This window comes from Giraffa tippelskirchi, chromosome 8 (genome assembly GCF_054371585.1).
Source record: "Giraffa tippelskirchi isolate mGirTip1 chromosome 8, T2T-mGirTip1v1.2.pri, whole genome shotgun sequence".
Lineage (NCBI taxonomy): Eukaryota > Metazoa > Chordata > Mammalia > Artiodactyla > Giraffidae > Giraffa > Giraffa tippelskirchi.
The window spans coordinates 109,055,517-109,082,417 of record NC_137282.1 but is presented as its reverse complement, the minus strand read 5'-3'; the positions used below and the strand labels follow the sequence as shown (position 1 = coordinate 109,082,417).

Sequence of the window (26,901 nt, the reverse complement as noted above, 5' to 3'; positions counted from 1 at the left end):
ATATAAATGTAAGATATAATAAAATTCAACATAAAAATTTCCATATGGAGACTTTAAAAATAAAAGTAAGAGCCATTCATTTCTTCTCTCATCCCACAGCAGTTTATTGAGCACCTGCCTTGTGCCAGGCATCATTTTGGGGACTGGAAACCAGCAGTGAATCCAACAGACCCAGTCTCTGCCCTCACAGTCCAGCAGGAACTGCAAGAGCTGGCTTGCCAGTGTTGACCCAGCACTGTCCCAGTGTCTGAGACTTTGAGTTTCACATACAGGTCCTCTGTCTCTGGGAAAGTGACGTGTTATATTAGGCAGGGACAATTCCTCAGCTTCCCACAGACTGGCTAAAATAGCTCATGAGACCACCCCATCCCAATTGTCCTAATCCAATCCCCAAACCCTTTGGTAACCAAAGTCATCTGTTATGAATGTAAGACTTGAAGATATGTCCATAATAGTAAGGGGCCATAGAGAAGGGATGAGAGAGTATCCTTACACTAGAAGGTTGATATCCATACTAAGTAAATAAACTCATCCTGGTCTTTCCCATTGGCTTTTTTGAGTGTGGTTCACATTGCCTGCTGGGACAAGACCAACTCGAGGCAAATAGGTATAGCCTTGGTTTGAGGAGGCCCAAATGCCAGTCACTATTGACCGTGAGCTTCAGCTTGGAAAACAGAGATGAGGTCAGTTGGCTTCAATCCCTGATTACCACCTCAGGCCTCCTTTCCTCTCTATCCTTTCTTACTACGCGAGAGTACAGTACTAAACTGTCCAGTGTTAATAAGCTTTCACAAACACACCCTATTTTAAGTATCCAATAACCCCATGGGGATATTCCAAGCCCTATTTCACGGATGAGAAAATCAAACCTCCAAATTAACTTCCTCATTTTCCCACAGCTGCTAACACAAAGCCAGCGTTCAGACCCAGGTCCTTAGGCTTCCAACCAATGCTCTTTGCATTCTCCCATAGCTGTCTACTTTGACAATTTCAGTTCTTGATTTTTGCACATTATTTCAGCACATCCTGGTAGAGAACTGGCTTCTAACCTGCTGTTTGTCTGGGAGCAGCCACAGACTATCAGCCAGAGGAGGGCCTGCAGTTCCCCACCCGCTGTGCTGACCCATGCCTCTCTTGCCTCCTGCATGGGAATTTCGCATCTTTCATGGATGCCAGTGGAGCTATTTTTAGAGATAGAGGGGAACGTGTAGATGGCACACATTCAGGTCTTTCGGAGTCTGTTAAAATTTTTACAGACACCATTCAGGGTTTTAAGTTGACTGATAAAAGGCCTCCTGAGGAGACATCTGTTCTCTGCTCTCCCCTTCAATACTCCCCATCCCTGATAAGGACTTGGTTTTGGGGTGTAATTCTTTTACCCCCTCAGGGCCCTCTTTGTCACCTTAGATTGAAAAGACAGGGATAATAATAACTAGCAGCAGCTACAGCTGACTTCTGTCTCAAGAAGGTCAGGAGGAAGCAGATCTAGTTTTCCTTGACCTCTGTAGGGATCGGCAGTGCTCTTTAAGATCTTTATGCAGGAAGAGGCTGCTGCTTTACAAGTCTGGGGAAATGTCCATGGATGAATCTCAATGCTTTTTGAAACCTCCTGAGTTACAATTTTATTCTAGAGAGGGCAGACTACTATTTTAGAGGTGGAGTATATATATGCACAAGTCAGAAACTGGGGGGAAAAATTTTGCTATATTAAAATAGGGAGGAAATTAAAATGTGCATATGTAAAATCTCTGAATTTGCAGACATAATTCTGCATTCATGTTAAAAATCACATCATCTCTGTTCAATAATGTTTCTTCAATTTAGTAGGTCAGTGGTGACAAAATAAAATTGCATTTGCCTCACCAGGGACTACAGAAAATCATTGGTCCTCTCACCTCTGGAACCCTCACACTGTACTGCTCAGCAAGTAAGTCATCCAGGGGCCAGAGCCCTGTGTGAATCCAGAACCTATCCCAGCCCTGTCTTCAGTGGCTCGAGGCCAGACCTGACTCCTGACCAGGCTGACTGGTTCTGTGAGAGCATCTGCTGAGCAAAGAGGGCCAATCCCATTCAGGCCCAGAAGATCTAGGTAGGAAGGGCCTTTGCTGGAAATGTGAAGTCAGCCATCTGGTTCTCTCCACCTGTACCCAAGCAAGGAGGCTACAAGACTGGCAAGGAGACATGTGTGAGGAAGCATGGCCCCTGGCTTAGATTCTGGCCCCAGAGGCTCTCCCAGACATGCCAGGGGAAATCACAGGTACCACAGGAGTCACCAACACCAAAGACCAAGCTCTATGATGACGCCTGTGTGAAGGAAGAGACACAAGTGCAGTCTGAGAGATTCACAATCTTGGAATTTTTTTCCCCTGAAGTTACTTCAGGTGGAAGGGTAGAATGCACAGATTGCCAGAATGACTCTGTTAATACTGAAGTATATGCTTTTCTTAATCACATTGATCTTGTCTGCTGGATATACCCCAGCACCAGGCCTTGCTGGGGGTGTATACTCAGATAGTCTGAGATCTGAGATAAACAGTCAAGTCTCCTCTCCCGTGTGGCCTTCAGGATCCCCCATCCCCCAGCAGCAAAGGCTCTTAGACAGGGAGAGGCAGTGGAGATCAATTCACTTAGAGAAGAAATGACCCTAAAAGACATTTAAATCGCCATTTGGCAGATGCAATTGCATCTCAAGCTGAAAGAACATGTACTAGTTCTGACTCCTGAACTGAGTAGCCGTGGGATTTCAGCACCGTCACTTCATCTCTCTGGGCCTCGGTACTCTCATCCTAGATGGGGAAAATGCCCAGGTTTCGTAGGTTTCTTCTCAATCCAGCCCGTTCTCATACCCTGCCCCCACCCCAGCCCCACCTATGGTTTTGTGACTGTGGATTTTCGCTGGAGCCCTAGGGTCCCACTCCAAGAGACCAGTGCTTTCTACATTAGTAACCGAGTTTGCAAGGGGTAAAAATGATATTTTAAACAGCTTTAGGATAAACGGGGATGGGTATTAAACAAACATTACTCTATAAATTGGTACTGACATCTAGCCAAAAATTTTAATGGAAAAAGGGGATTTTTTGTTTTTAAACAATAAATTTCTTTCTCTTTAAAGGAAAAGTGCCAAGGATGCAGAAGGAACTGAAGATGGTCAAAGACGAAGATGTGCATTTCAGTTTGGGTGTGAAGAGGGCCCCCTCCTTTCCCCACGGCCTGCAGCCCGTGGTTTCCCGAGGGAAGGCTCCCCCAGGACACCCCTTCCCGGAAGCTCTCCGGGGGCCGTTTTCCCAGTTCCGGTACGAGCCTCCTCCAGGAGAGCTAGAAGGATTCCCAGGGGTCTTTGAAGGAGGAGGGTCTCGCAAACGCAAGAGCATGCCCACCAAGATGCCCTATAACCACCCCGTGGAAGAAGCGGCTCTTGCCCTGCACCCCGAGGAGAGCAAGAACCCGGGGGCCCCGGACCTCCCCCTGCTCTTCCCGCCGCCGCCGCCGCCGCCACGGCCCAGGTACGACTCGCGGATGATCGACCTGTGCAACGTGGGCTTCCAGTTCTACCGCAGCCTGGAGCCCCTGGGCGGCAAGGCCGTCAAGCAGGAGCCCGTGAAGCCCAGCGCCGTGTGGCCCGCGCCCGCGGCCCCTCCGTTCCTGCCCGCGCCCTACCCCTACTACCCCAAGGTGGCCCCGGGCCTCGTGTTCCCCTTCTTCATGCCCTCGGCCTCGCCCTTCCCCTTCAGCCGGCACACCTTCCTGCCCAAGCGGCCGCCGGAGCCACCGCTGCCCCGCAAAGCCGAGCCGCCCGAGAGCGAGGAGACCAAGCAGAAGGTGGAGCGGGTGGACGTGAACGTGCAGATCGACGACAGCTACTATGTGGACGTGGGCGGCGCGCAGAAGCGCTGGCAGTGCCCCACCTGCGAGAAGTCCTACACCTCCAAGTACAACCTGGTGACCCACATCCTGGGCCACAGCGGCATCAAGCCGCACGCGTGCAGCCGCTGCGGGAAGCTCTTCAAGCAGCTGAGCCACCTGCACACTCACATGCTCACGCACCAGGGCACCCGGCCCCACAAGTGCCAGGTGTGCCACAAGGCCTTCACGCAGACCAGCCACCTGAAGCGCCACATGATGCAGCACAGCGAGGTGAAGCCGCACAACTGCCGCGTGTGCGGCCGGGGCTTCGCCTACCCCAGCGAGCTCAAGGCCCACGAGGCCAAGCACGCCAGCGGGCGGGAGAACATCTGCGTGGAGTGCGGCCTCGACTTCCCCACCCTGGCTCAGCTGAAGCGGCACCTCACCACGCACCGGGGCCCCATCCAGTACCACTGCTCCGAATGCGACAAGACCTTCCAGTACCCCAGCCAGCTGCAGAACCACATGATGAAGCACAAGGACATCCGGCCCTACATCTGCTCCGAGTGTGGCATGGAGTTCGTGCAGCCCCACCACCTCAAGCAGCACTCCCTCACCCACAAGGTACCGAGGGGCTCCCCACCCCTGACACCTGTAGACCCCCGGTGTTCTTCCTCACCTTGAAGTGGGAGAGAAGGAGGAGCCCAACCATCAAGCCCTTTCCCATCTAGACTTAAAGAGTCTCAGGTGGGCCTGAAAAGAAAGAATGCGGTTTGGAGAGGAGGGTGAGAAAGGATGAAGAACAGGAAGGATGAAGAACACGTCACAGCTGGTCCTTGCGCTGTTGCTTCTTAGCCTCCCAGATTTCCTGAGATTTCATTTCTGGAAACTTCCTCCAGGGCACTAGCATGAGTGTGTCTTCAGTCCCAACTACCCAAGACCAGCTTTGCACCTGAGATACACTAGTCAGAGCCTTCTAGAAAACTCTGGAAAGTTCTCTTGGTCTTTTTCTGCTGAATCTGTGGCTGCCTTTTGGTTTAGTTTCTCCTTTCAACTGCTTCATTTACAGGTGGCTCTGAGGGGAGCAGAGCCTTGGCCTAGGTCCAGCAGGGTCCGTGCTTCCCCCACTGAGCTTTTGCCACTTGGTCGCAGTGCTCTGTGGTTTGTATTATAGGAGGTATGAACACATTCTTCTCTTCTGGGTTTGGTTTTCTCTTCCCCAGTCTCAGATCTTCAAGGAGAAATATAGGCCCACATGTCTACGTTCAGCCTAGTTTGCAACCAAAGCCCTAGAGTTAGGATGAACTAAAACAAGGCCCCGGTGTGTCCCTGAAATCTTACCCAGCTAAGCTGCTGCTGCTGCTAAGTCGCTTCAGTTGTGTTTGACTTTGTGCAACCCCATAGACGGCAGCCCACCAGGCTCCCCTGTCCCTGGGATTCTCCAGGCAAGAACACTGGAGTGGGTTGCCATTTCCTTCTCCAATGCATGAAAGTGAAAAGTGAAAGTGAAGTCACTCAGTCGTGTCCGACTTGTAGCGACCCCATGGACTGCAGCCTACAGGCTCCTCTGTCCATGGGATTTTCCAGGCAAGAGTAGTGGAGTAGGGTGCCATTGCCTTCTCTGCCTAGCTAAGCTAACTTAGGTCTACTTTGAGCTTCCAAGAGGGGAAGTTTGCCCCACTGACCTCTACTCTGTCACCCTTGACTTCAAGTGGTTTTCTTGGCAGGAGAAACTTCTAGTGAGCCAGAGTTGCTAAAACATTCTTTCATTCTGAAAGGTCAGTGGAGGACTTTGCCCAGCCAAGATAATATTTCTGCTCTGGCTTTGTGGGTTTCATCTGATAGGTTAAGACCAAACACAGACAAAATGTGTAGCTGCCTTGGCTCTGCACAAACAGCTGCCCTGCAAAAGGCTCCTTAGAAACACCCAGAGAGGAGGTGCCTGCCTAGGGCAGGAGCCATCAACAAAGAGCCTGGACTGCGAGGCAGCCGCCAGAGGGACCGTGTGCCAATTTCAGGGATTCCCATATGAGTGGGAAAGGAATTGGATACATTGTAGAATGTATAAAACTTCTGTAAGATTATTCCTATACTTGGATATATGGTCTAGTTATCATCTTGATCACAACCAAGTATAGGAACGATCTTGAGAATAAAGATATTGAAGTAAATTTTAAAGCTCATTAAGAAAATAGTTTTTGTTAATAATTTTAAACTCAATGAGTATGCAACACATTTTAAAAAATCATCTTCTTAGGAGGACATTAAAATTTAGATCTCTCCATTAGCATAAATCCTTACTCATCTGCAATCACCTAGACTAGACAGTATTCCAGTTAGAAAGAGCCCCGCACTCCATTTGAGTGCTTCACCTAGAAAGGCTGAGGGACCCATCTAAGATTATGCAGTCAGTAAATGGCTAGGCAGGGACCCGAACTCCCACCCTTTTGTGACAGGGGCTCACCAAAATTGAGGAGTGGTACTTTCTTGTACCATGTCCCAGATTAAAGAAATGGAAATATAGGCAGAGAGAACCTTGGAACAACCCCCCGCCCTAGTCCCTGTGAATGAATACCAGGCCGTATGGGTTTTATAAGGTACAGTTGTTAGCTAAAGACTTGTCTAAACCTGTAATAACCCTAGTTTTATTACCATGGATCTCCACGTTTTCCTCCCCAGAAGTCATTCTGGGTCAAAATTTCTTGCAGCAGCCGTTTCAGGGAAGCACTGGTTGGTCAGGATTAGGTAATATTCTACTCACGGCGTGAGTCCCTAGACATGCTTTCAGTTGAGGGCGTCGCTGCTTGAGTGTTCGAACACTTCTCCACAAACAGCAGGGAAACTAGAAAATCTTCTTTCCTGTTTTCTAATTGAGAAAGCTATCCTCTGCCAAATTTCTCTGTCGGAGAGAAGCTGGGTTGGAGGAGGCTTCATAGTCAAGTCACACCGAGGCCACCATGGCCTGCGGGAACCCAGGGAACCATCTCAAGAGGTGATTATCAAGCTGTAATTTTTATGAAATGTGGATCTGATTGTTTTTGAATTTTCAAGTCCATTAATGAGAACTCAAGAGAACGTTGGTTTTCATACTGGAAATGATATTATAAGTTTAGGAGGTTTTGTTTTTTCATTATCGTGAAAGCTGCATTAGAGACTCACTTTACATAACATTCCGCAGTGCTCTTACCCAAATCCTATTAATCCCCGAGAGCTGTTACTGCAGAATTAACCCCAAGCAAGCAGCAGGAACAACAGAAGCAATAGCTGTCTTTTCTTTTCCTCTAACCTTCTGGCTAGTTTATGGTTTTTAGAAGAAAATAAAAGATTATGTAATCAACACTTTTTAAGAAAATAGTCATTTGACAAGGCTACAGCCATACCATTTCGAACTCAACATCTGTCACCAAATTCTTGGTGGATTTATGTGTCAGAGAGAAAAGCAAAGACTACTGTCCTGATGAAAGTCTGTACCTGCTCACCATGGTTCTTTTGAATCTTGCCTCCTTCCAGGGTGTGAAGGAGCACAAATGTGGGATCTGCGGGCGGGAGTTCACGCTGCTGGCCAACATGAAGAGACACGTGCTGATCCACACCAACATCCGTGCCTACCAGTGTCACCTCTGCTACAAGAGCTTTGTGCAGAAACAGACCCTCAAGGCGCACATGATCGTCCACTCGGACGTGAAGCCCTTCAAATGCAAGGTGAGCAGTGGGCCTGAGGGAGTGCGGAGAGGAAGTGCTCAGCACGTGTGTGTGTGTGTGTGTGTGTGTGTGTGTGTGTGTGTGTGTTCGGTGGTGGTTGACTCTTTGCAACCCTGTGCTCTGTAGCCCGTCAGGCTTCTCTGTCTGTGGAATTTTTCAGGCAAGAATACTGGAGCAACTGCCATTTGCTACTCCAGAGTATCTTCCTGACCCGGGGATCACACCCACATTGCCTGAGTCTCCTGCATTCGCAGGTGGATTCTTTACGGCTGAGCCACCTGGAAATCCCAGGAGAGCTCAGAGGGCTCTGCAAATGCGGGGGGAAAGTCTGCAGGGAACCTCGTCCTCAATCTCCTCAGAAGGGCCTCTGTGGCTCAGCGTACGTCCGCGGCCAGACCCAGGCCAGCTGCTGTGTCTCCACCACAGCTGTGCTCAGCCGTGCCCTAGGAGTGGCCCTGCTTGTCTCCCTGTGGAATCCGTCAGTGTGCAGGGCCTGGAAGCAGCCAGTCCCAGGAGAGCTGAGGCTGGAAGGCCCATTTGGAGATTGAGGTCTTTACAGGATGAAGGTGATGTGGAGGGCTCCTGTTGTAAAAGGCAGCAACCAGGCGCAGCCCTCTTCCCCTGACGAGCCAGAGACAGCACAGAGGAGTCAGAGAAGCTTCCAGCCCTGTCTGCTTCCCTTCCCCCACGCCACTCCCGCTCCCGCCCTCCTGACACTTGAGACTGAGCATTGTAATTTGAGAGCAGGTCTCCTGGAGGGGATGAAAGAGATTTAAAGGTTAACCCCTCCTGTGACCTCAGAAATGCTTGCTTGGGCAGAGGAACAGCTGTGAAGTGCTTCTTGTTTATTCCCGCGTACCATGGAGCATCTTTGTGACAGTCTTGGTGTCTCATTAACTTGGTGGGGTTTTATTTCAGGCACTGAGATCAAGTGTGAGCTGGAGACTTGTCCAGCCCGAGGCACTGACAAGCGCTACTCAGAAGCGCCGGGGTGCCCAGGCTGGCCCCTCTCCACATGTTGTCTCCACTCCTCAGGGGAGGAGAAATCTTGCTTAGGGTTGGATAGTTTAATTCAAGGAAGGTGCCGACACATGACCCCACAGCCACGAAGGGAGGGCTGAGAGGGGAGCAAAGGGGAATCTCCGAGTTCAGATATCATTAGAGCCTTTCTGTTTGAAGCGGATGTTCCTTCTGTCTGTGCTGCGTGTCTGACAGAGTCCCAGTGACATTCTCTGTCAGTCCCTGTTTCTGGAGTAGGGTTCCCTGCTTCCAGGGGCTGTTGCTGCCTTCATCCCTCCGCAGTATGTCCCCCCACTTGAAGGAACCCCCTGTGAAGCTGGCTTCTTTCCTGTGCTGGCCCCTCCTGGACGGGGTGAGAGGGGTCAGGAGCCAGAGCTTCCCTAGACCTGGTGGGCATTCTCCGGAGGTAGGGGAGGGAGGGGTCTCCCTCCAGCCCTTTTCCTGCCACCCACTTGTGTTTCCCCTGCTCTCCTTCAAGTTCCCAGTGTTTTGAAAGTCAGTTTATGTCCATCTGGAGTGATCTGAGCTGAAGGGGGAGGAAGCTGTATGCAGGACGATGTACATAATTTGCAGGGCCTGGTGCAAAGTGAAGATGGGGGCCCCTAGTTCAGATGTTATTCACAGTTTCAAGATGGTGAAAGCAGAGCATTACACCAGACCCAGGACCCTTCTGAATTCAGGGCTCCATGTGATCACACAGGGCACACACTCATGAAGCCAGGCCCAGCTGCACAAGGCTGTGGATGCCACAGACCAGCTCTTCTGTCTCCCTTTAGACATGCCTTGGGTTTCCTTCCCACCTCACTGAGTCTCTTGAACCCTTCACGTTTTTTTTTTAGATTAAAACAATTTTTTTCTTTGGTCATGCCATGCAGCACGTGGGATCTTAGTTCCCTGATCAGGGATAGAACCCATACTCCCTGCATTGGAAGCGTGGAGTCTTAACCACGGGACCTCCAGGGAACTCCCAACCCTTCACTTTTCACAGAGCTGTTCCCACCCTCCTGGGGTTTACTGTCTGCCACAGTAGAGGTGCCATCAGGGGCGCATTGCCCCTCTTCCTTCCTGTTACCTCTCTTCATTCCTTGTGTTGAGTTTACTCTTGAGCTTCAAGGACGAACTGTATTTTCATCTACTGGTGGCGGCGCACACAAGGTTGTTCAAATATGTGGGCACCATCATGTGGTTTGCAGCCCCTAAAAACCCAGATTCATCCAGCCCAACCCCCTCCCACTTCACCAGTTCAGGGCCGGCTGTAGCGGTTAAACCAGGGAGCAGACATCTCTGAAATGGAGGGATATGATAAAGCAGAGCCAATTCAGGAAAAGGGCTTGCAGGCTGTGTGTGATATGGGGGCACAGAGGCAGTTCTGTTTCTGTACCTCAAGGGCCTCAGAGGGGTGCAGAGGATCTTGGACCAAGGGTCCCTGAAAATTCAGAGGGTTCTCCCTGGTACCAGGGCACAGAAGACTGGACTTGATGGGGCCGGTGATGCAGTGAGCCAGGCCTCCACTCACCCTGACGATAGAGCGCCACATGTGGTTCACAGGGTATCAGCTGGTCAACTGCAGAAACTCAATCAGACCTCTCCTTGAGGGTGGATAAGGCTCCAGGTATCTGCTCCAGGTACCTACATGATAAAGTCCCAGAAGAGAGGGGCTTGAAGCGTGAAGTGCCAGCTCTGATATGAGGCAGTAGAACTTTCCAGTGGGAGGTGGGCCTGGCCATCTGCAGAGGTCACTTCTTCCTGGTGAGCAGGTCGTCCACGGAGACCACAGGAGGTCGGAGGCTGCCTGGAAGGGAGTGTTGGTCATTTAAACAGAAAGGCCTGGATGTCAGAGTGTATGTTTGTCCAACTTAAGTGGCCCTTCTCCGTTGTTAGACATTTCTGACAGACGATCGGGTGTCAGTCACCTCGTCAAGAGCACGCGTCTCCTGACAGGCGCCAGAACGTACTGCCAGGTTCTCCCTCGCTTTGTCCCCGTCTCCCCGCCAAGTGCCACCTGCTTGGTGTCCTGTTCATACCTTCGCTCATTTTCATTTCAAAGGAGTTTCAGAGCATGTCTGAATGTACAGACTCTGTAATGAGGGCCTGTCTGTGTGTTTATAAACTGGTTCCAGACACCACTATGGGATGGGCCATCTCCGGATGGTGTCCTGTGACTTTGCTTCTTATTCATATCATGCTGGATTCTTGGAAATCTGGTCCTGGGTGGGGTTTGTTCGGGTCTGGGAGTTGGGAGAGGAACAGAAGGCCATTTGCTCATTGCCATGCAAGTCACACCCCTCAGCGAGGAGTGGCTGGCTGGCTGCATGGTGATGCTGGAGAACAGGCCTGGACAACCAAACCTGACCTTTATCATGGGGAAGGGTATTTCCCTTTACGTGATTGACATGGCTAGAAGAAAAGAGGCAGACCTTGCTCCGGCCACACTCCAAGAGTTGACTCTTATCTGTTGTTGTTCAGTCATGTCTGACTCTTTGTGACCCCATAGACTGTAGACCACCAGGCTCCTCTGTCCATGGGATTTCCCAGGCGAGAATACTGGAGTGGGTTGCCATGCCCTCCTCCAGGGGATCTTCCCAACCCAGGGATCGAACCTGTATCTCCTGCTTTGAAAGGCAGATTCGTTACCACTGAGCCACCTGGGGAAGCCCTGACTCCATCTCCTTTACTCCAAATTTTGCAAAAAAAAAAGGTTGGGGGAAGAGTCTTTAAGTAACAGATTCTAATTTCCTGGGATTCTCACCACTAAAAATCCTTCCTAACAGCAATCCCTCCTACTGTGGTCACATGAACTGATTCTCCCTGGCCCTGGCTCAGTGGAAACAGCTGTCCACAGCAAGCAGAAACATTCATTTAGTGCGGGATTAAGCATTAACAATAGGATGGAAAATTGGAGGAGAGGAAAGGTTTCCATTTAGTTTCTTTTTTTTTTCTTATGAAAAGTTACTGCCCTTCTGGGTTCTTTTGCTGTTGGCTCGACTTCTGGACTCCTTGCTTCTTGGAGCCAGCTGGAGCTTCTCCAGAGACCTGCGCCTGTAGACTTAAGCCATGTTTCAGAAATATGCTTCCCAGATTCTGCGTAAGCATGAAGGGCTTGATTTGGATGCTATCCTTGTAGCGGCCACGCTCCATAACAGCAAAGAACCAGCTGCCGTCTTTGGGAAACCTGTCCAGGAAAAGCAGTCATCCAGAATTTCCGGGACAAATTCTCCTTTGAGATGGGTGAAGCCGGGAGCTGCCTATGTTATGAATCACCAGGTCATCTGCAGCCTGCCTGAAGCAGAGGGCTGAAGGCTGAGGGAAGAACAGATAGAAAAGGATGAGGTCTTCCTGAAAAGGGTCTGCCTCTGCCACTGCCTCTGCCAACTTGGCTCCATCTCCCCCTCAAGCTCTTGGATGCTCCAACCCAGTGGGGACTCATAGACACCCGGTGCTTGGGATCAGGGTTCTCAGGCTGGCATTGAGGGGGTTAAGGCAGTGACCAGATAGCAGCCTTTTGGCAGCAAAGCCCTCCTCAGCAGAAGGAAGGATATAGCTGTATGAACTGCCTGCTTAACAATGCCTCGCATGTCCCCAGGGGCCCGCCTGCAAATAGATTTCATCTTGCTTTCTCTTGTACTTTTCAAAGCTTCCTGTTTTCTCACGGTCCTTTTGGACAGTTTACAGTCTCTCTCTCCCTCCCTCCCTCTCTCTCCCTTTGAGGAAAGGAACACCCTTCTTATTAAAAGAGAGAGAGAGAGAAGGATGTAAGGGAAGGGCAGTTTAACGGAGGCCATTCTCCAGGGCTGCAGGCTGCAGCTCTTTGACCTTTCCGCTCAGAACAGGGAAACAGGCTTCCTGGTGCATCACAGTCTCAGTTGTGTGCCTCTTCTCATCTGGTGGGCCTCTGGCGACCAGCCCAGTGGCTGCCCACTGCCATCGCTTGCCTCTGTGCACAGTGACTTCTCTGTGACTCCGGCTGTCAGCACTGTCACTGGGACTCATGGGAAGTTGCCTGGACCAAGGAGGGACCGAGCGCCAGGAGGCAGAGTTAGGAGCTTCTATGAAGATAAGGGGACAGGGCACCTGCCCGCTGTTTAAAGGGCTGATGGAGGGTCAGAGAGCCAGGTGATAGGCTCCCCAGAGCCTGAAATCTAGGGTGAACCTTCTCTTTCCATCCACATTTCCCAGGGCTGCGTGAGCCATACCTGCTTCCATTTCTATGATGCCTCAAGTAACCTGGGAGGTGTTTACACAAAGGATTCTTCACTTGTTCCTTCCTTAGTGTGCCTTCCACATAATTTGGTTTAAAAAGACAGCACCCTCATCCTCAATTTCTTGAATGTAAAATGACATGATAGTGGTAGTAATGAGCTAATATTTATCAAGCACTTACAATTTGCTAAGCCCTTTACCTGGATCAAAAACTTGCATGGGAAACTGTGATTATTGTGGACATTTTACAGAAGAGAAAATGGAGCAAGTTCTGTATTGCTCTGGGGTTTCACCACTGTCTGCTCTGTCATCTCAAAGTCTAATGATCCATGCAACCCATTTTTAAAGGACAGTTCAAAACATTTGTCCCAACTGTCTATTACACTTTGAGATCCACTTCCCTTTTTAAAAGTAGGTTTAAAGGTGGGTATAGGTGGAAAAGCTGATATTTAATGTCAGAAGCACACTAATACTGCTCATTAGAGCAGTGGAGAGTTAAGGAGGGCTGGACTGGTTGAGATGACCACCTGCAAGATGAAATCTGACTCCTTACCACTCCAGCAGCTTCCTGCATCAACACCTGTCCTGGCTTTAATTTCCACAGACCTTGGCAGGAGAGGATTCAGCAAGTCTTGACTTGGGCAGGCTCTGCACCTCACGTCTCATGATTTAAGGGGGCCGAGTAGATGACTGCTTTCCCAGGAGAAGCTAGAGTTTTGATGCTCCCTCACAACCCTTCTCCCTTTCTGCCTAGCTCCTCTCCTCCACTACAGTGATTCTGCCTAGAGCTCACACTCAAACCCCACCTGAAGGCACCATCTTTAATTGGCCCAATCTTCTTTCTCTGGCCTCTCTTCACTGATGGTGACTGAAAGGCCGCTCCAACTTTCACAGACACAGAAAATCTCCATACATTTGTGAGTTGTCATGCGAGGACGATCCTCTAAGAAGGATGACAAGGCCAGGTGTTCTGGATAAGAACCCAAGGGCTCCGTGGAAGGGCCAAAGGCTGAGAGGAAGAAGCTAAGGGTACCTATCACCGAGATGTGAATGGTGTCCAAGTACTTCAGGTCCTGAGTTAATTCTTTCTATCTTTCTGCCACTGAGGATTTTAGTTTGCAAACTAGTGTGAATAGCTTTAGTGGGAACAAGAGAGAGAGTTAGTGATGGCTACTTTGTGGAACTTTTGAATGAGGAAGTGATATTTTTCCTGACTTGGTTGTTTATTTCCTAACCATATACTTAGACATTCATTAAATGTTATTATATATGTAGCCTTGTGCTGAATACTGGGGTTGGCCACACAGAGAAGGAAGGTGGCTACATTTCTGAATACTACCTGGGATACTTAGTGTCCTCAGAATTTTCAAGGCTAACACATTATTTCTTATCCCTGGGAAAGCTCTCCATTGGCTTCCAGTCGGCTGACATAAACCATGAAAAATGGTATATAAAACCATGGTATATTAAAAACATAAAAATTTAAAACCATGGTGTATAAAAATTAAATTTTATCAACAACAACAAAATTAGTCTCCTTTACCAATCACACATAAGATAATATAGCTGATCAGTCATGTCCCACAGTGGATCTTCTTCCCTGAGGCTATAAACCTTGACTTCAGGAGATAATCAGTTCAGTTCAGTCGCTCAGTCGTGTCCGACTCTTTGCAACCCCATGAACCACAGAACGCCAGGCCTCCCTGTCCATCACCAACTCCCGAGAGTTCACCCAAATTCATGTCCATTGAATTGCCGATGCCATCCAACCATCTCATCCTCTGTCGTCCCCTTTTCCTCCTGCCTTCAATCTTTCTCAGCATCAGAGTTTTTTCCAGTGAGTCAGTTTTTTTGCATCAGGTGGCCAAAGTATTGGAGTTTCAGCTTCAACATGAGTCCTTCCACTGAACACCCAGGACTGATCTCCTTTAGGATGGACTGGTTGGATCTCCTTGCAGTCCAAGGGACTCACAAGGGTCTTCTCCAACACCACAGTTCAAAAGCATCAATTCTTCGGCGCTCAGTTTTCTTTATAGTCCAACTCTCACATCAATACATGACTACTGGAAAAACCGTAGCCTTGACTAGATGGACCTATGTTGGTAAAGTAATGTTTCTGCTTTTTAATATGCTGTCTAGGTTGGTCATAACTTTCCCTCCGAGGAGTAAGCGTCTCTTAATTTCATGGCTGCAGTCACCATCTGCAGTGATTTTTGGAGCCCAAAAAAATAAAGTCAGCCACTGTTTGCACTGTTCCCCTATCTATTTGCCATGAAGTGATGGGACCAGATGCCATGATCTTAGTTTTCTGAATGTTGAGCTTTAAGCCAACTTTTTCACTCTCCTCTTTCACTTTCATCAAGAAGCTCTTTAGTTCTTCACTTTCTGCCATAAGGGTGGTGTCATCTGCATATCTGAAGTTAGTGATATTTCTCCCAGCAATCTTGATTCCAGCTTGTGCTTCTTCCAGCCCAGCGTTTCTCATGATGTGTTCTGCATATAAGTTAAATAAGCAGGGTTACAATATACAGCTTTGACGTACTCCTTTTCCTATTTGAAACCAGTCTGTTGTTCCATGTCCAGTTCTAACTGTTGCTTCCTGACCTACATACAGGTTTCTCACGAGGCAGGTCAGGTGGTCTGGTATTCCCATCTCTTTCAGAATTTTCTACAGTTTATTGTGATCCACACAGTCAAAGGCTTTGGCATAGTCAATAAAGCAGAAATAGATGTTTTTCTGGAACTCTCTTTCTTTTTTGATGATTTGAGACAATGTCATTTATTAAAATGATAAAACATCCTATTGTCCCCATGTACCGCTAAAATGACCCAGAAAGTTCAGAACTGAATGAATTGATCCAGAAAAGCATTAGAATAGAAAACACACCCTCAGCTATGATGATCATAAAAGGTTGCTTGTCCAAAACTGAGAAAGAATCTGGAAAATACCTGGCAGTAGCCCTCACAGTGTGTGCACACCTGTGTGTGTTGGGTGGAGGTGGGCTATCATATGAGGGGGAAAGGGGCTGTGGCTGCAGGCAGGTGAATTGCTCTAACCCCAAAGTCACAGCAGTAGCAGTAGCAATAAGCTGTGGGTCATTATCACAATAGTAATAGTTACCTTGTCTATAGGTTTAAGGTTGATGAAATGTCTGAAGATAATGAATAATAAAAACAAAAGGCACTCCACATATTCTTCAAGGTTAGGTTCAAATTTTGTCTCTGTTATAAAACCTTTTCAGACCAATTAGGAGAAGGCAATGGCAACCCACTCCAGTACTCTTGCCTGGAAAATCCTGTGGACGGAGGAGCCTGGTAGGCTGTAGTCTATGGGGTCGCGAACAGTTGGACACGACTGACTGCCTTCACTTTCACTTTTCACTTTCATGCATTGGAGAAGGAAGTGGCAACCCTCTCCACTGTTCTTGCCTGGAGAATCCCAGGGACGGCGGAGCCTGGTGGGCTGCCGTCTGTGGGGTCACACAGAGTTGGACACGACTGAAGCAATTTAGCAGCAGGAGCAGCAGACCAATCCAGCTTCTAATACCTCAGCAACCAGGGATGATAACTAAAAGTGGCATATCACCTTCCATGAAGTCATTGAAGGAAGAAGGCACCCATTTATTCCTTCAATTCTCTCTCTCTGTCTTGCCTATAATACCACCAGATCCATCCAGGCTTGGACAAGTGCGGTAGCTAATTGATCTTCCAGACCCTAGCTCCTCTCTCCTTGCATCTCTCATGCTTATCTCCCCATGGCTTTTGCTCTTTTCACATCTGCTTAATGTGCCTCACCCCTTCACTCCCTCAGCAGAGGCTTACTAAGGACCTACCATGTGTCAAGCCTGGTGCTAGGCAGGGATTATAACAAAAAGGCAAGCAGAGCCTTTAGAGATGCCTCTGTCTAATGAAGGGCTGTTCAGCTCAGCGACTTTAACAGCAGCATTGTTCCAAATAGTCAGGAACTATCCCGTGAACCAAATGAGATATATCTTTTCTAAAATGACCCATGACTGGAAATACCTAGTGTAGAATCTCTAGATACATTTTTCTTCTTAGCCAGGACAGAGAACTGAATAAAGTAAGCTTATAAAGAGAACTCTATCACAACTTTCACATATGAGCAAAATTGGGCCACACGCTGATATATCTTTATGAATTGTCTCTATTGAGAATAAAAAGAAAGCAAGTATCCATACTTTTTCTTAAATTAGACCCACTCTCTCAGCATCTCCCCTCTTGGGTCACCTTTTCCAGATGAATGTGGTGAGGATGCTCTGAATACTGAGTGTGGGGCACCAGCCTGCTGCATTCATTCTTGCTAGTAAGGAAGTGAAAAGGGGAAAAGCACTTAAAACCCCCAAATGTGAATCATTTAAAAATACAGAACCAGCCATTTATTACCCATGCATAGATTATCTGTGAAAAATCTGCAGTCCCTCTTACTGCCCAGAGTTCTGTAAGTCCAAGTGCCCAAGGTCACAGCTGTTGTCCAGCTCAGCTCTCGCTGCCATAGCCACCTGAAGACAATATGGTCTGTATTAATAAAAGCTCCACCCAGAGTCTCCTCACTGGCGCTGACAGCATGTCTCAGTGAGAAAGGAAAGCTGGCATCTGCTTCAGAGGACACCGCACTCCACGCCCTCTCTGCAGGCACCGCTCACTCCGTTTCTCTACCCTCGTGACGTGGGCCTCGGAGGGTGGGAAGGGAGGAGGGAAGGAGAAGGTTCATGAACCTGGAGTCCCAGCGCAGACACAGAGTCCTTCTTGGCATTCCTCTCAGCACAGCCGAGGAAGGGCTGGAGTTTCCAAACCCCACTCGGCTGAAGCTTGGGGACCAGAAAAGCAAGGAGAGCACGCACACCAGCTGCTCCTGTCCCCCACCCTCAGCATCTGCACATCCTGCCTCCAAACGGGCAGTTCTGCTGTTCCCATGGGAGCTAGGGAACCGCTGGTGTGGTCCATCATGTATTTGCAATTTGATGGAAATAGGAATGAAAAGAAAAGAAGTGACTAAAATAGGTTCGCTTTTATATACCTAGGATGATATTTTCAGTACTTCAAATCTCTACCCAGAGAAAAGACACAGTCCTTCCTTTATACACTGTTCCTTTTAACTCCCCATAGTTAGCAAATTAAAAAAATTAGAGAAGCATTGTTAATACACTCTAACAGAAGAGTTATGTTGGGGGAACCTGTGTCATACATAGTGAGTGATGATGTGGTCTCTGGTGTCCAAGGACCTGAGTTCATTATCCCAGCTCCAGTGTGTGCCTTGGCCAACCTTTCATCTTAACCCCTCAGTTTGTCCATCCATAAAATGGGGATGAGAACAGCACCTATCTCATAGGACTCATGTGAGTTAAATGAAATAGTCCGTGGCAGAGTTGGGATAGCGCTTTCCATGTTGTAAATAGTCCATAAATACTAACCAAGTCATCATATCCTTATCATTACAGTGAAGCATACTTTGAGCAATTGCTTTTCAGAGAAGTTTTTCTGCTTTTCAAAAGGTTGTGTTCAAAAGAAGCTTCAGTAGCTTTGCAGTTTTTACCTTGAGTTTAAAAATCCCTGTACAATAGGAATAAAATCTCATGAATCCATCCCTCCCTGCTCCACCTCTGAGCCTGGGCTCAAGGCAGCCACTCCCTGACTTCCTTGGGGACACTTTATCCAGAGGCAGTTTAAAAATGCCAAAATTCAAACAAAGTAGCAGCTCATCCATCCTCACCCAGGCCTGAGTGTGGCTGTCTAGGCAAGGGTCCCACCCACGAGTAAGCCATGTTCTCCTCGCCACTGTCTCGACAGCTCTGTGGGAAGGAATTCAACCGGATGCACAACCTCATGGGCCACATGCATCTGCACTCCGACAGCAAGCCCTTCAAGTGCCTCTACTGCCCCAGCAAGTTCACCCTGAAGGGGAACCTGACGCGCCACATGAAGGTGAAGCACGGGGTCATGGAGCGCGGCCTCCATTCTCAAGGTAATCACCCTTCCAGGGACCCCACTATGGCTGGGCCCAGTGAGCAACAAAATGGGAGCTGAGCTTGTCTTTAGGGAGCTCCCACTGTGGGGGATTATTCTTACATGCAAAAAAGGGAGCATCATCTTCCGGACCACAGCAGAGTAGCAGGAGCAGGCTGGCCACATAACTATGACAAACACAGAGTTAATATCTGAAGGTTGTAAGTAAAAGTGATGTAGATTAGAGTATCATAATGATGCCAATCAGTACCATTCTTCATTCTGTGTTCCAGACCCTGCAGCAAGTGCTCTGTCTCTGTGAATATTTATAGTAACTCCAGGCTGGAGGAACTTCTATTATCCCCATATTACAGATGGGGAAGCTGAGGCTTTGAAATACTACCTGACTCAACTGAAAAGTGGCTGACTGAGAATTTGAACGCAGACCTTTCTGACTCTAAAGCCATGTTGTATCCTCTTTATCGCACTGCTGTTAAGGGGCAGGTCTGCAAGTTCTGCTGATAGCTGAAGTGTGTCTGTAGCAGGCTAGGTCTCATCCACCCGCTCACAATCAGAAACACACGAGGACAGTTTTCCTGCTTGGTAGGGCCGGTTGGCCATAGGCCGAGCAGGGGCTTCTGTCTCCCCCACTGAGTCCTAACTGAACTGATGGAAAGTTCCTGCCTCCTGTATCTTCTCAGTCCCTTTCTTTGCAGGAAAGAGTTAATTTGCAGAAGTACTGAATTCAGTAGGTTGTCCTTCAGTAAACGAGCAGTAAATGCTCTCTGTCCAGTGTGGTGTGCTCTATGCCCTGACAGATACAAGCGGAACTAAGCCATCTTTGTTCGCCCTCTGGGAGGTCTGTGTGTGGGGAGAAAAGACACACATACATGTAACTGGCAATATCATGTTAACTGGCTGATGTTTTCCAATTCTCGTATGATCCAAGCACAGGGCAATGCACTTAGATATTATTGCTTGTCCCCAATATTCCACAAAGTAGACTGTGTTATTCTCATTTTATGTAAGAGGAGACCATGACCAAGAGGTGTTACAGAAACTGCTCAAGGTCAAACAGCAAGTTGAACGCAGAATTGAGATTCTAACTCAGGAATTTCTGGCTCAAGCCAGTGCTCACTGCACTAGGTAAAAACACGGGTGGTTTGTTCATATTTGCTACTTCTGCCACCCCTTTGTAAAAGATGTGGTCAACTCAGCACCCATATTCATAAGTAGGATGCATGCATGCACACCCAGCATGAAGCAAAATGATTGTTGCTTTCAGATTTCTGAAACGCCCACTGAGTTTTATGATGACTTCTGGGTGACAGGAAATTGATCATCCTAAAACAAGGCCTGGAGTTTGTATAAAAGCCCTGAAAAAATGCTGGTTAAAAACAAAAGCATTTTCTCCCCTTGAGAATGCTCTTTTCCTGAATTATTCTTTGCATCCAGCTATTCTGGATGTTTCCAGAATTAGGTGAAGTTTGCTCAGCCACCACGGCTGGAGACATAGAAGGCAATGAGGAGACAGTGCTCCATCTGACGGTCTGACTCGGTCACCAGAACTTGCCCCACGTGGATGCTCACATCCTAACAGGCACCTAAAGACTGTCATTCTTCTGGAAAAATCAAGAGCATCACTATATATCAGAGAGTTGCTTTGAAAGTTTGTAACAGACTTCCAACAATTTTAATGCTTTCATCTACAAAATGTTTTGGCATTTCTTCACTCTAGTTTTTGAAATAGCTCAAGAATCATGACCCAGATTAAAAAGATCCTCCCTGTGTCCCTGACAAGATTAAAGCTACAGATAGCTTCATCGCCTGACAACACCGTAAAGTAGGCAGCACTGGACATCAGCTTCCTTGGCGTGTCCCCACCCCAGCAGCCTGCTTCTCCCTGGGCACCAGGGTCTGGCCACCCCCCGGCCCTCCCTGCTGTCCTTCTCCTCAGTCATCCCCACCTGTTCCTCCAGGCCTGACTGCTGGCCCACCATGGACAGACACCACCAAAATCAAATCAGGTCGAGCCTCCCACGTGTCTGTTGGCTGCTGAAAAGTCCATTCCTAAAAGTGAGGCCCACTCACCTCACTGTGTCCAGCAGCAAGGACACTTGTGGTTGGGCATGGGGCTTTCGAACTTCTCACCGGACCTTCTTCTGCCCTTCCAACTCTGTCTGGGCTTAGGGAGCTCAGATATGGGGTGGCTTCCTTGGGCCCAAATGAAATATCTGGTTTTTTTCACAATGAAAATATCTTTGTTATTTTTTTCTTATGGTAAAATATGTGTTCTCTGTTAAAAGTAAAAAGAAATATATTCGAAGTGAAAAGAAAAATGTAAAAATCACCTCATAGTTAACCATTTTTGAGATTTTGGCATATATCCTTCCAGACATTTTTTGATAGATAAAATAGAGTCTACACTATAAATATATGTATTTTTACTTTTGTATTTATATATATACATATATATATATATAGTACCTTTTATGACCACTAAGTGAAAAGTGAAGTCTCTCAGTTGTGTCCGACTCTTTGCGATCCCGTGGGCTGTAGCCCACCAGGTTCCTCCATCCATGGGATTTTCCAGGCAAGAATACTGGAGTGGGTTGCCATTTCCTTCTCCAGGGGATCTTCCCCACCCAGGGATCAAACCCGGTCTCCCGAACTGCGGGCAGACGTTTTAACCCCTGAGCCACCAGGGAAGCACTAAGAGGTATCCCCGTATTATACACATAGAAATACCTTCTACACATATAATACCTTGAAAGTTCTCTATCGTCTGAGCCACCAGGGAAGCCCCATTGAGGTACTACTATTTATTTAAACAAACTTCTGTCCTTAAATTGATAAGTTGTTTTCACCCATCCTTACACAATTTGTGCATCTGCCAGACTAGTTTCATAGTTTAAGTTCTCAGTCGTGTGATTGGCTAAGTCAAAGTTGTGCTTATTTTTAAAGTTTTTCCTGCATGTTGCCAAAATCCCCTGAAAGGAGTCACAGGGCTATCGATTCCAGCTGTGACAAGGGCCATCTCTCTACAGCCTTCTGGGGATTTACCTAGTTTTAAAATGCAAAATCAAGCTATGCTAACCAGCCCTGGGTTCCACCCAGCGACCCCTTCGACCCCTTCGGCGGCCTGAACGTGCCTTTGCTCCTGGCAGGTTTTGGAAGGGGGAGAATTGCCCTGGCGCCGACGGCTGGGGGCCTGCGGAGCCTGGAGCAGGAGGAGCCCTTCGACCTGTCCCAGAAGCGCCGGGCCAAGGGGCCAGCCTTCCAGTCGGACGGGGAGAGCGCCCGGGGCAGCTCCTGCCACGAGGAGGAGGACGAGGACAACTGCTATGAGGTGGAGCCGGACAGCCCGGGCCTCGGGCCCCGCGGCCCGCCGCTCTGCGCGCCCCAGGACCTGTCGGCCAAGCCCGAGCCGGGCCGCGGGGAGGAGGCGCCGGCGGAGGAGGCCTCGCCTCCGGGTGTCCGCCCGCTGAAGAGCCGCGACAGCCCGGGGCCCGAGGGCGGCCCGGGGCGAGAGTTCGCCCGCAGAGACGAGCGGCCTGGCCTCCGGGTCCTGCCGAGCACCCGGCGGGGCCCAGCCTTTTCTGATTACTTGTACTTCAAGCACAGAGATGAGAGTTTAAAAGAATTACTGGAGAGGAAAATGGAAAAACAAGCAGTGCTTTTGGGGATCTAAGTGGACGGTTTAAGAATTACACTTGGAAAATGAGAACTAGGCAGTGCAAATACAGCTTTCCGCATGAGCTCTCATTTGCTGGAGACGGAGAAGACACGAATCTTGACAAAGGGCGCAGACTAAATGAGCAAAGAAGCAAATGCTTCTCAGATCATGCATTAGGGCCCTTGATTTTTAACACACATGGAGGGCCTTCTAAAATGTTGTTTCATGGATCTCCAGTACAATTAACTGTACATACTCTTCTAGACATCTAATTGTAAGCTGATGCTGAGGTGCTTTTAGAAATTCTATTTTCCATTGACTACTATGGTAAATTTCTTTCTAGTTGCAAAAATATGGTGCTTGACATGTTACTTTATTAGTGACTCTTTAGTTGAATTTGTGAAAGTTATATTTTTCCAGATAGATGAAAATAGTAGTAGTGGTATATATTTTTAAAATCATTTATTAAATAATCAAAAAATATCAGAAATAACAGAGGAGGATGAGTTTTTAAAGAGGATGTTCTTGAGTAGTTGCTGCAGATATAAGATAAAATTTCAAGAGAATATGATTAATTTTGATTAAGGAAAAACCAGCAGTACTTAGATTCCTGCCTGGGTCTGCCTTGTTCAGCTTCCGCTACCTTCATCAGATGTGGCGTTGGAGCATATTTGCAGATGGTCCAGTAGTGCTCAGTGTCTGAAGGCTAACCCTGAGTCCTGAGCAGGGCTCCCTCCTGGAGACCTTGCTCCAAGGCCTCATGCCCTATAAAGCAGCTGCAGGAAGAGTTGGCACCCTCTGAGCAGTGGATTTCTCATCAGTGCTGGAGCTGCAGGGTGGGGGAGGAATTCTCCGTGAAATTGAAGCTCTAACTTATTTAGAGTATTGGAATAACCATCACTAGGAAAGCAGTTGCGGGGCTGAGTTCTTAGTGCTGCCTGCACATTAGAATCATCTCGGTAGTAGTGTTAGCTGCTCAGTCGTGTCCAACTCTTTGCAACCCCACGGACTGTAGCCAGCCAGGCTCCTCTGTCCCTGGGATTCTCCAGGCAAGAATACTGGAGTGGGTTGCCATTTTCTTCTCCAGAGGATCTTCCTGACCCAGGAATCAAACCTAGGTCTCCTGCATTGCAGGCATATTCTTTACCATCTGAGCTATAGGGAAGTCCCAGAATCATCTCACAGAGCCTTTTTAAAAAATACTAATGCTGGGGCCTGAGCCCCTGAGGCCCTGATGTAATTGGTCTAGAGTGGAGCTCTGGCATTGGTTATTTTCCAAATTGCCCCAGATGACTCTTATGTGTAGCAAGAGTTGAGAAAGATCGACTAGGATAAAATAGTGGCTCCCAAGACCCCCTCGCAAGGATTCCATAAATATTTCTGCTTCTGGCTTTACTCGTTAAGATAGAAAGCAGAACACTTTGAGATCATTCTGCTGACTTAGGCCTTCTTACCTATTCTGTCAGAGCCTCACGAGAGGACACACACACACACACACACACACTGTATAAACACACAGTTTTTTTTACTAGGAGATGATGCCTGTGATGTTTATGATCACTTAATATGTTTAAAAATACATAGTCAGCCTACAGTGACTAATTATTTCTTTCTAGATTTGTGAGTCACGATTCCAGTGAGTGGTGGTGACTGTGAAGTGTGGTTTGAGCCCAGCAGGTGGGCTTTCCTTAGGCACTGGATCCTGACACATAAAGCAGTGCTGATGTCACATACATGTGACTACCCGTAAGCAGTGACCCTGTGACTGCGCATAAGCAGTGACCCTGTGGTACTGTGTCTGTGTTTATGCAAAAACTGCTTCTTGGTCAACTCTTATTTGTAGAGCTAGGTACTGTTTATTATTTGCTTCTCCTCCCAAAATTCCCAGTACATTTCATTAGACAGTCTGCCCCATCTCTGACTGTGGGATGCCGTTTTTTTCCTCTTGGTCAAGGTGCTTCCCCATCAGCCTCATCTAGTTCTCATCAGTCACGCAGGCACTTTGTCAATCCCTGATGCAATTCGTCCTGCCACTTTGCTTAAGGTTCCTTCCTCCAGCATTACCACCACAGCTTGCCAAAGCTGCTTGAGTTCCCTGCAGCCATCCTTGTCTCAGGGTCAGAGCACCTGCAAAGGGGATGGCAAAGGGAGGATCGTGGCTTTCTGCAGTTACCAGAACAACTCTGAGTCAAGAACCTATCCAAAGGATAGGACCCAAAGGATCCAAACCTATCCTTCCAAGGGGCCATTTGCTTTCCATTCATCGTTTTTAATATAGCTCATCAGTGCCTCCAGTGACGTCACTTGGAGGCTGGCAAAGTGGTCTCTGAAGCCTCCAACTCTCAGGGGCCTGTTACATATTCATTCTTTCAGCAGCCAGGTGTTGAGCACCTGCCATAAAGGCTGCAGATTTCAGTTTGTTCTGGGTGTGCCAAACTGGAATAGGAACTAGGAAATCTTGAATAGCAAGTTATAGACTTTTCCACCCAAAAAGAGTCAGGTGGGAGTGTTTGAGGAACAAATTAATGTTGAGATGGAAAGAGCATGGTCCAGAATGGTGGTTTCCACATTGTGTGTTGAGAAGCAAGAGGTCCTCTTAGGCCTTCTAGAGCTGCTAGAGGAGGAGAAATTCTCAGCCTTCATCCCCACTTCACTCAGAGCAGTTCCAATTCCATCTGTTTTATTTGTTAGACTTCCAAGTAAAATTTCATTTGGAGGAAGAGAAAAGGGTCTAGGAAAAGTAATAAATTGTTACGGAATGTATTCTCAAGCCTGTTTTTCATTCTTGACTCTGGCTAGGAGAGACTTAGATATAATTAGATATAACCTGCTGATTAATATGCCCTGACCTTTTGAGAACCAAGTCTAAAACCTTGGTTTTGTGTGTGACCAACATCCTGATTTGCCTGGGACAGCCCCCCCGGTTTATACTTCTTGTTCCCATGCAGTCACTAAGAGTGTCACCTTAACTCTCAAAAATGTTCCAGTTTGGGTGATGAATTATATGGGCACCCCATGCATAAGTACAGAGTACAGAGCTAAGGGAAGGGATGGCCAACCTTGCCTAGAGCTGTTAATAATGAGCCAGAACGCAAACCTGAAAGAGAAGCCATAAGGCCTTTCTCAGAGAACTAAGGGATAAAACCATCCAAGGTCATCAGTACTTCCTGGGCCAGGATAGCATGACATTTATCACATTGTGGCACTATGAAAATAGGTCACTGCCAGATGCTTTCCAGGCTCTTGACCGCTTCTTTGAACCAACCAACTGACCCATCCAAGTGGCATATTTTCTGTTAATTTTTTTATTCCAGCCTATGATTACCCCCTTTTGTTGCCTTTCAACTCATTCTCTCTTTTTAAAAATTTGTCTTCCCACTGGCCATGAGACTGAGGCTGACCTTCCATGATCTCACAAGGGTATCTGGTATATTTGTATATGAGTAGTTGCGTGAGACAACCCAGTGTGCACACTGTATTTATTAAGCCCTGAAGGCATTTAATAAAATATTAACATCGTGTTTTGAATTATGATCTTTGTCTGCTTTGCTGGAACAAAATGTAACAGAGCTAACATTTAAAATCCTTCACATATTTGGACAATATTACACCAAATGTTGATTTTGTACAGAATTCTGGCTTGCTATTTAAAACTAAAACTTGAAGTATGTAACAACCCAAGTTGTGAATATTGCTTTCTGCTTCATTGAAAAAGGAGTTTACCTGAAAATAGCATGTAACCTATATTTTGTTAATTTAAGCAAATAAAGACATGTTGAAAAAAAACTGAGTTAATCATTTGTGAACATCTGAAATTTTACAAGGAAGCTGCCATTGTCAGGGTCTCACTTCTGCCCTCAGACCTTCTCTCAGAGTGGTTCCCACTGGGCTGGGTCTCAGCCCCAGGGAGACGTGGGTGATGGATTCTCCCTCCAAGCCTTCAAAAACAGATGAATGAACCTCAGCCCATCAGCAGGCAGGTGACGTTCCTCATCCTCTTCTCTCCTATTCAGAAAAACTAGTTCTGGAAGGGTGTCATGGAAAAGTGGGAGGTTAGAGGCAGCATTATGTTGTTCTGTGTCAAGTTCTTTGTACAATATATGCTGTAGTGGGCAAGAGCACAGACTCTGGTGCCAGGTTCCTGGGTTCAAAGCCCAGCTCTCCCACTTCTAGTCTTTGGGACCTGAGACCAGTTTGTGAACTTCTCTCTGTGCCTTAGTCTTCTCATCTGTAAAATGGGACCAGGAACAGCAGCTTCCTCACCAGGTTGTTTTGTGGGTTAAATGAGGTAATTCATGAAGACACTCATGTGCATGGCTCGCAGTATATGCCTTGTAAGACTTAGCTGTTATTATTAACATCAGTGAAGTGGCTTGGAAATGGAACACTCAGCTCTCCCTCTTCAACAGAGTGCCCCCAGAGCTATGTCAGCGTGGGAAGTTGTCCATTTCTGAGGAAGCTTTCCTTTTAAACATTATATGCCAAGCAATGTGCCA

General features: G+C 47.7%; 1 protein-coding gene across 3 annotated transcripts in view; it reads left to right on the top strand.

Moving 5' to 3' along the window:
* The window catches only part of ZNF366 (zinc finger protein 366), a 73,705-nt gene that overhangs the window by 42,658 nt on the left and 4,146 nt on the right, over window positions 1–26,901 (top strand). For 2 of the 3 annotated variants that reach the window (XM_081518530.1, XM_081518531.1), the window contains exons 2-5: window positions 3,113–4,467; window positions 7,354–7,545; window positions 18,574–18,748; window positions 21,897–26,193. In XM_081518530.1, the coding sequence (XP_081374656.1) occupies window positions 3,127–4,467; window positions 7,354–7,545; window positions 18,574–18,748; window positions 21,897–22,420 (2,232 nt within the window). In that variant the 5' untranslated portion in view covers window positions 3,113–3,126 and the 3' untranslated portion in view covers window positions 22,421–26,193. Of the gene's footprint in view, window positions 1–3,112; window positions 4,468–7,353; window positions 7,546–18,573; window positions 18,749–21,896; window positions 26,194–26,901 lie in introns of those variants that run through there. The other variant, XM_081518532.1, reaches the window with a different exon arrangement.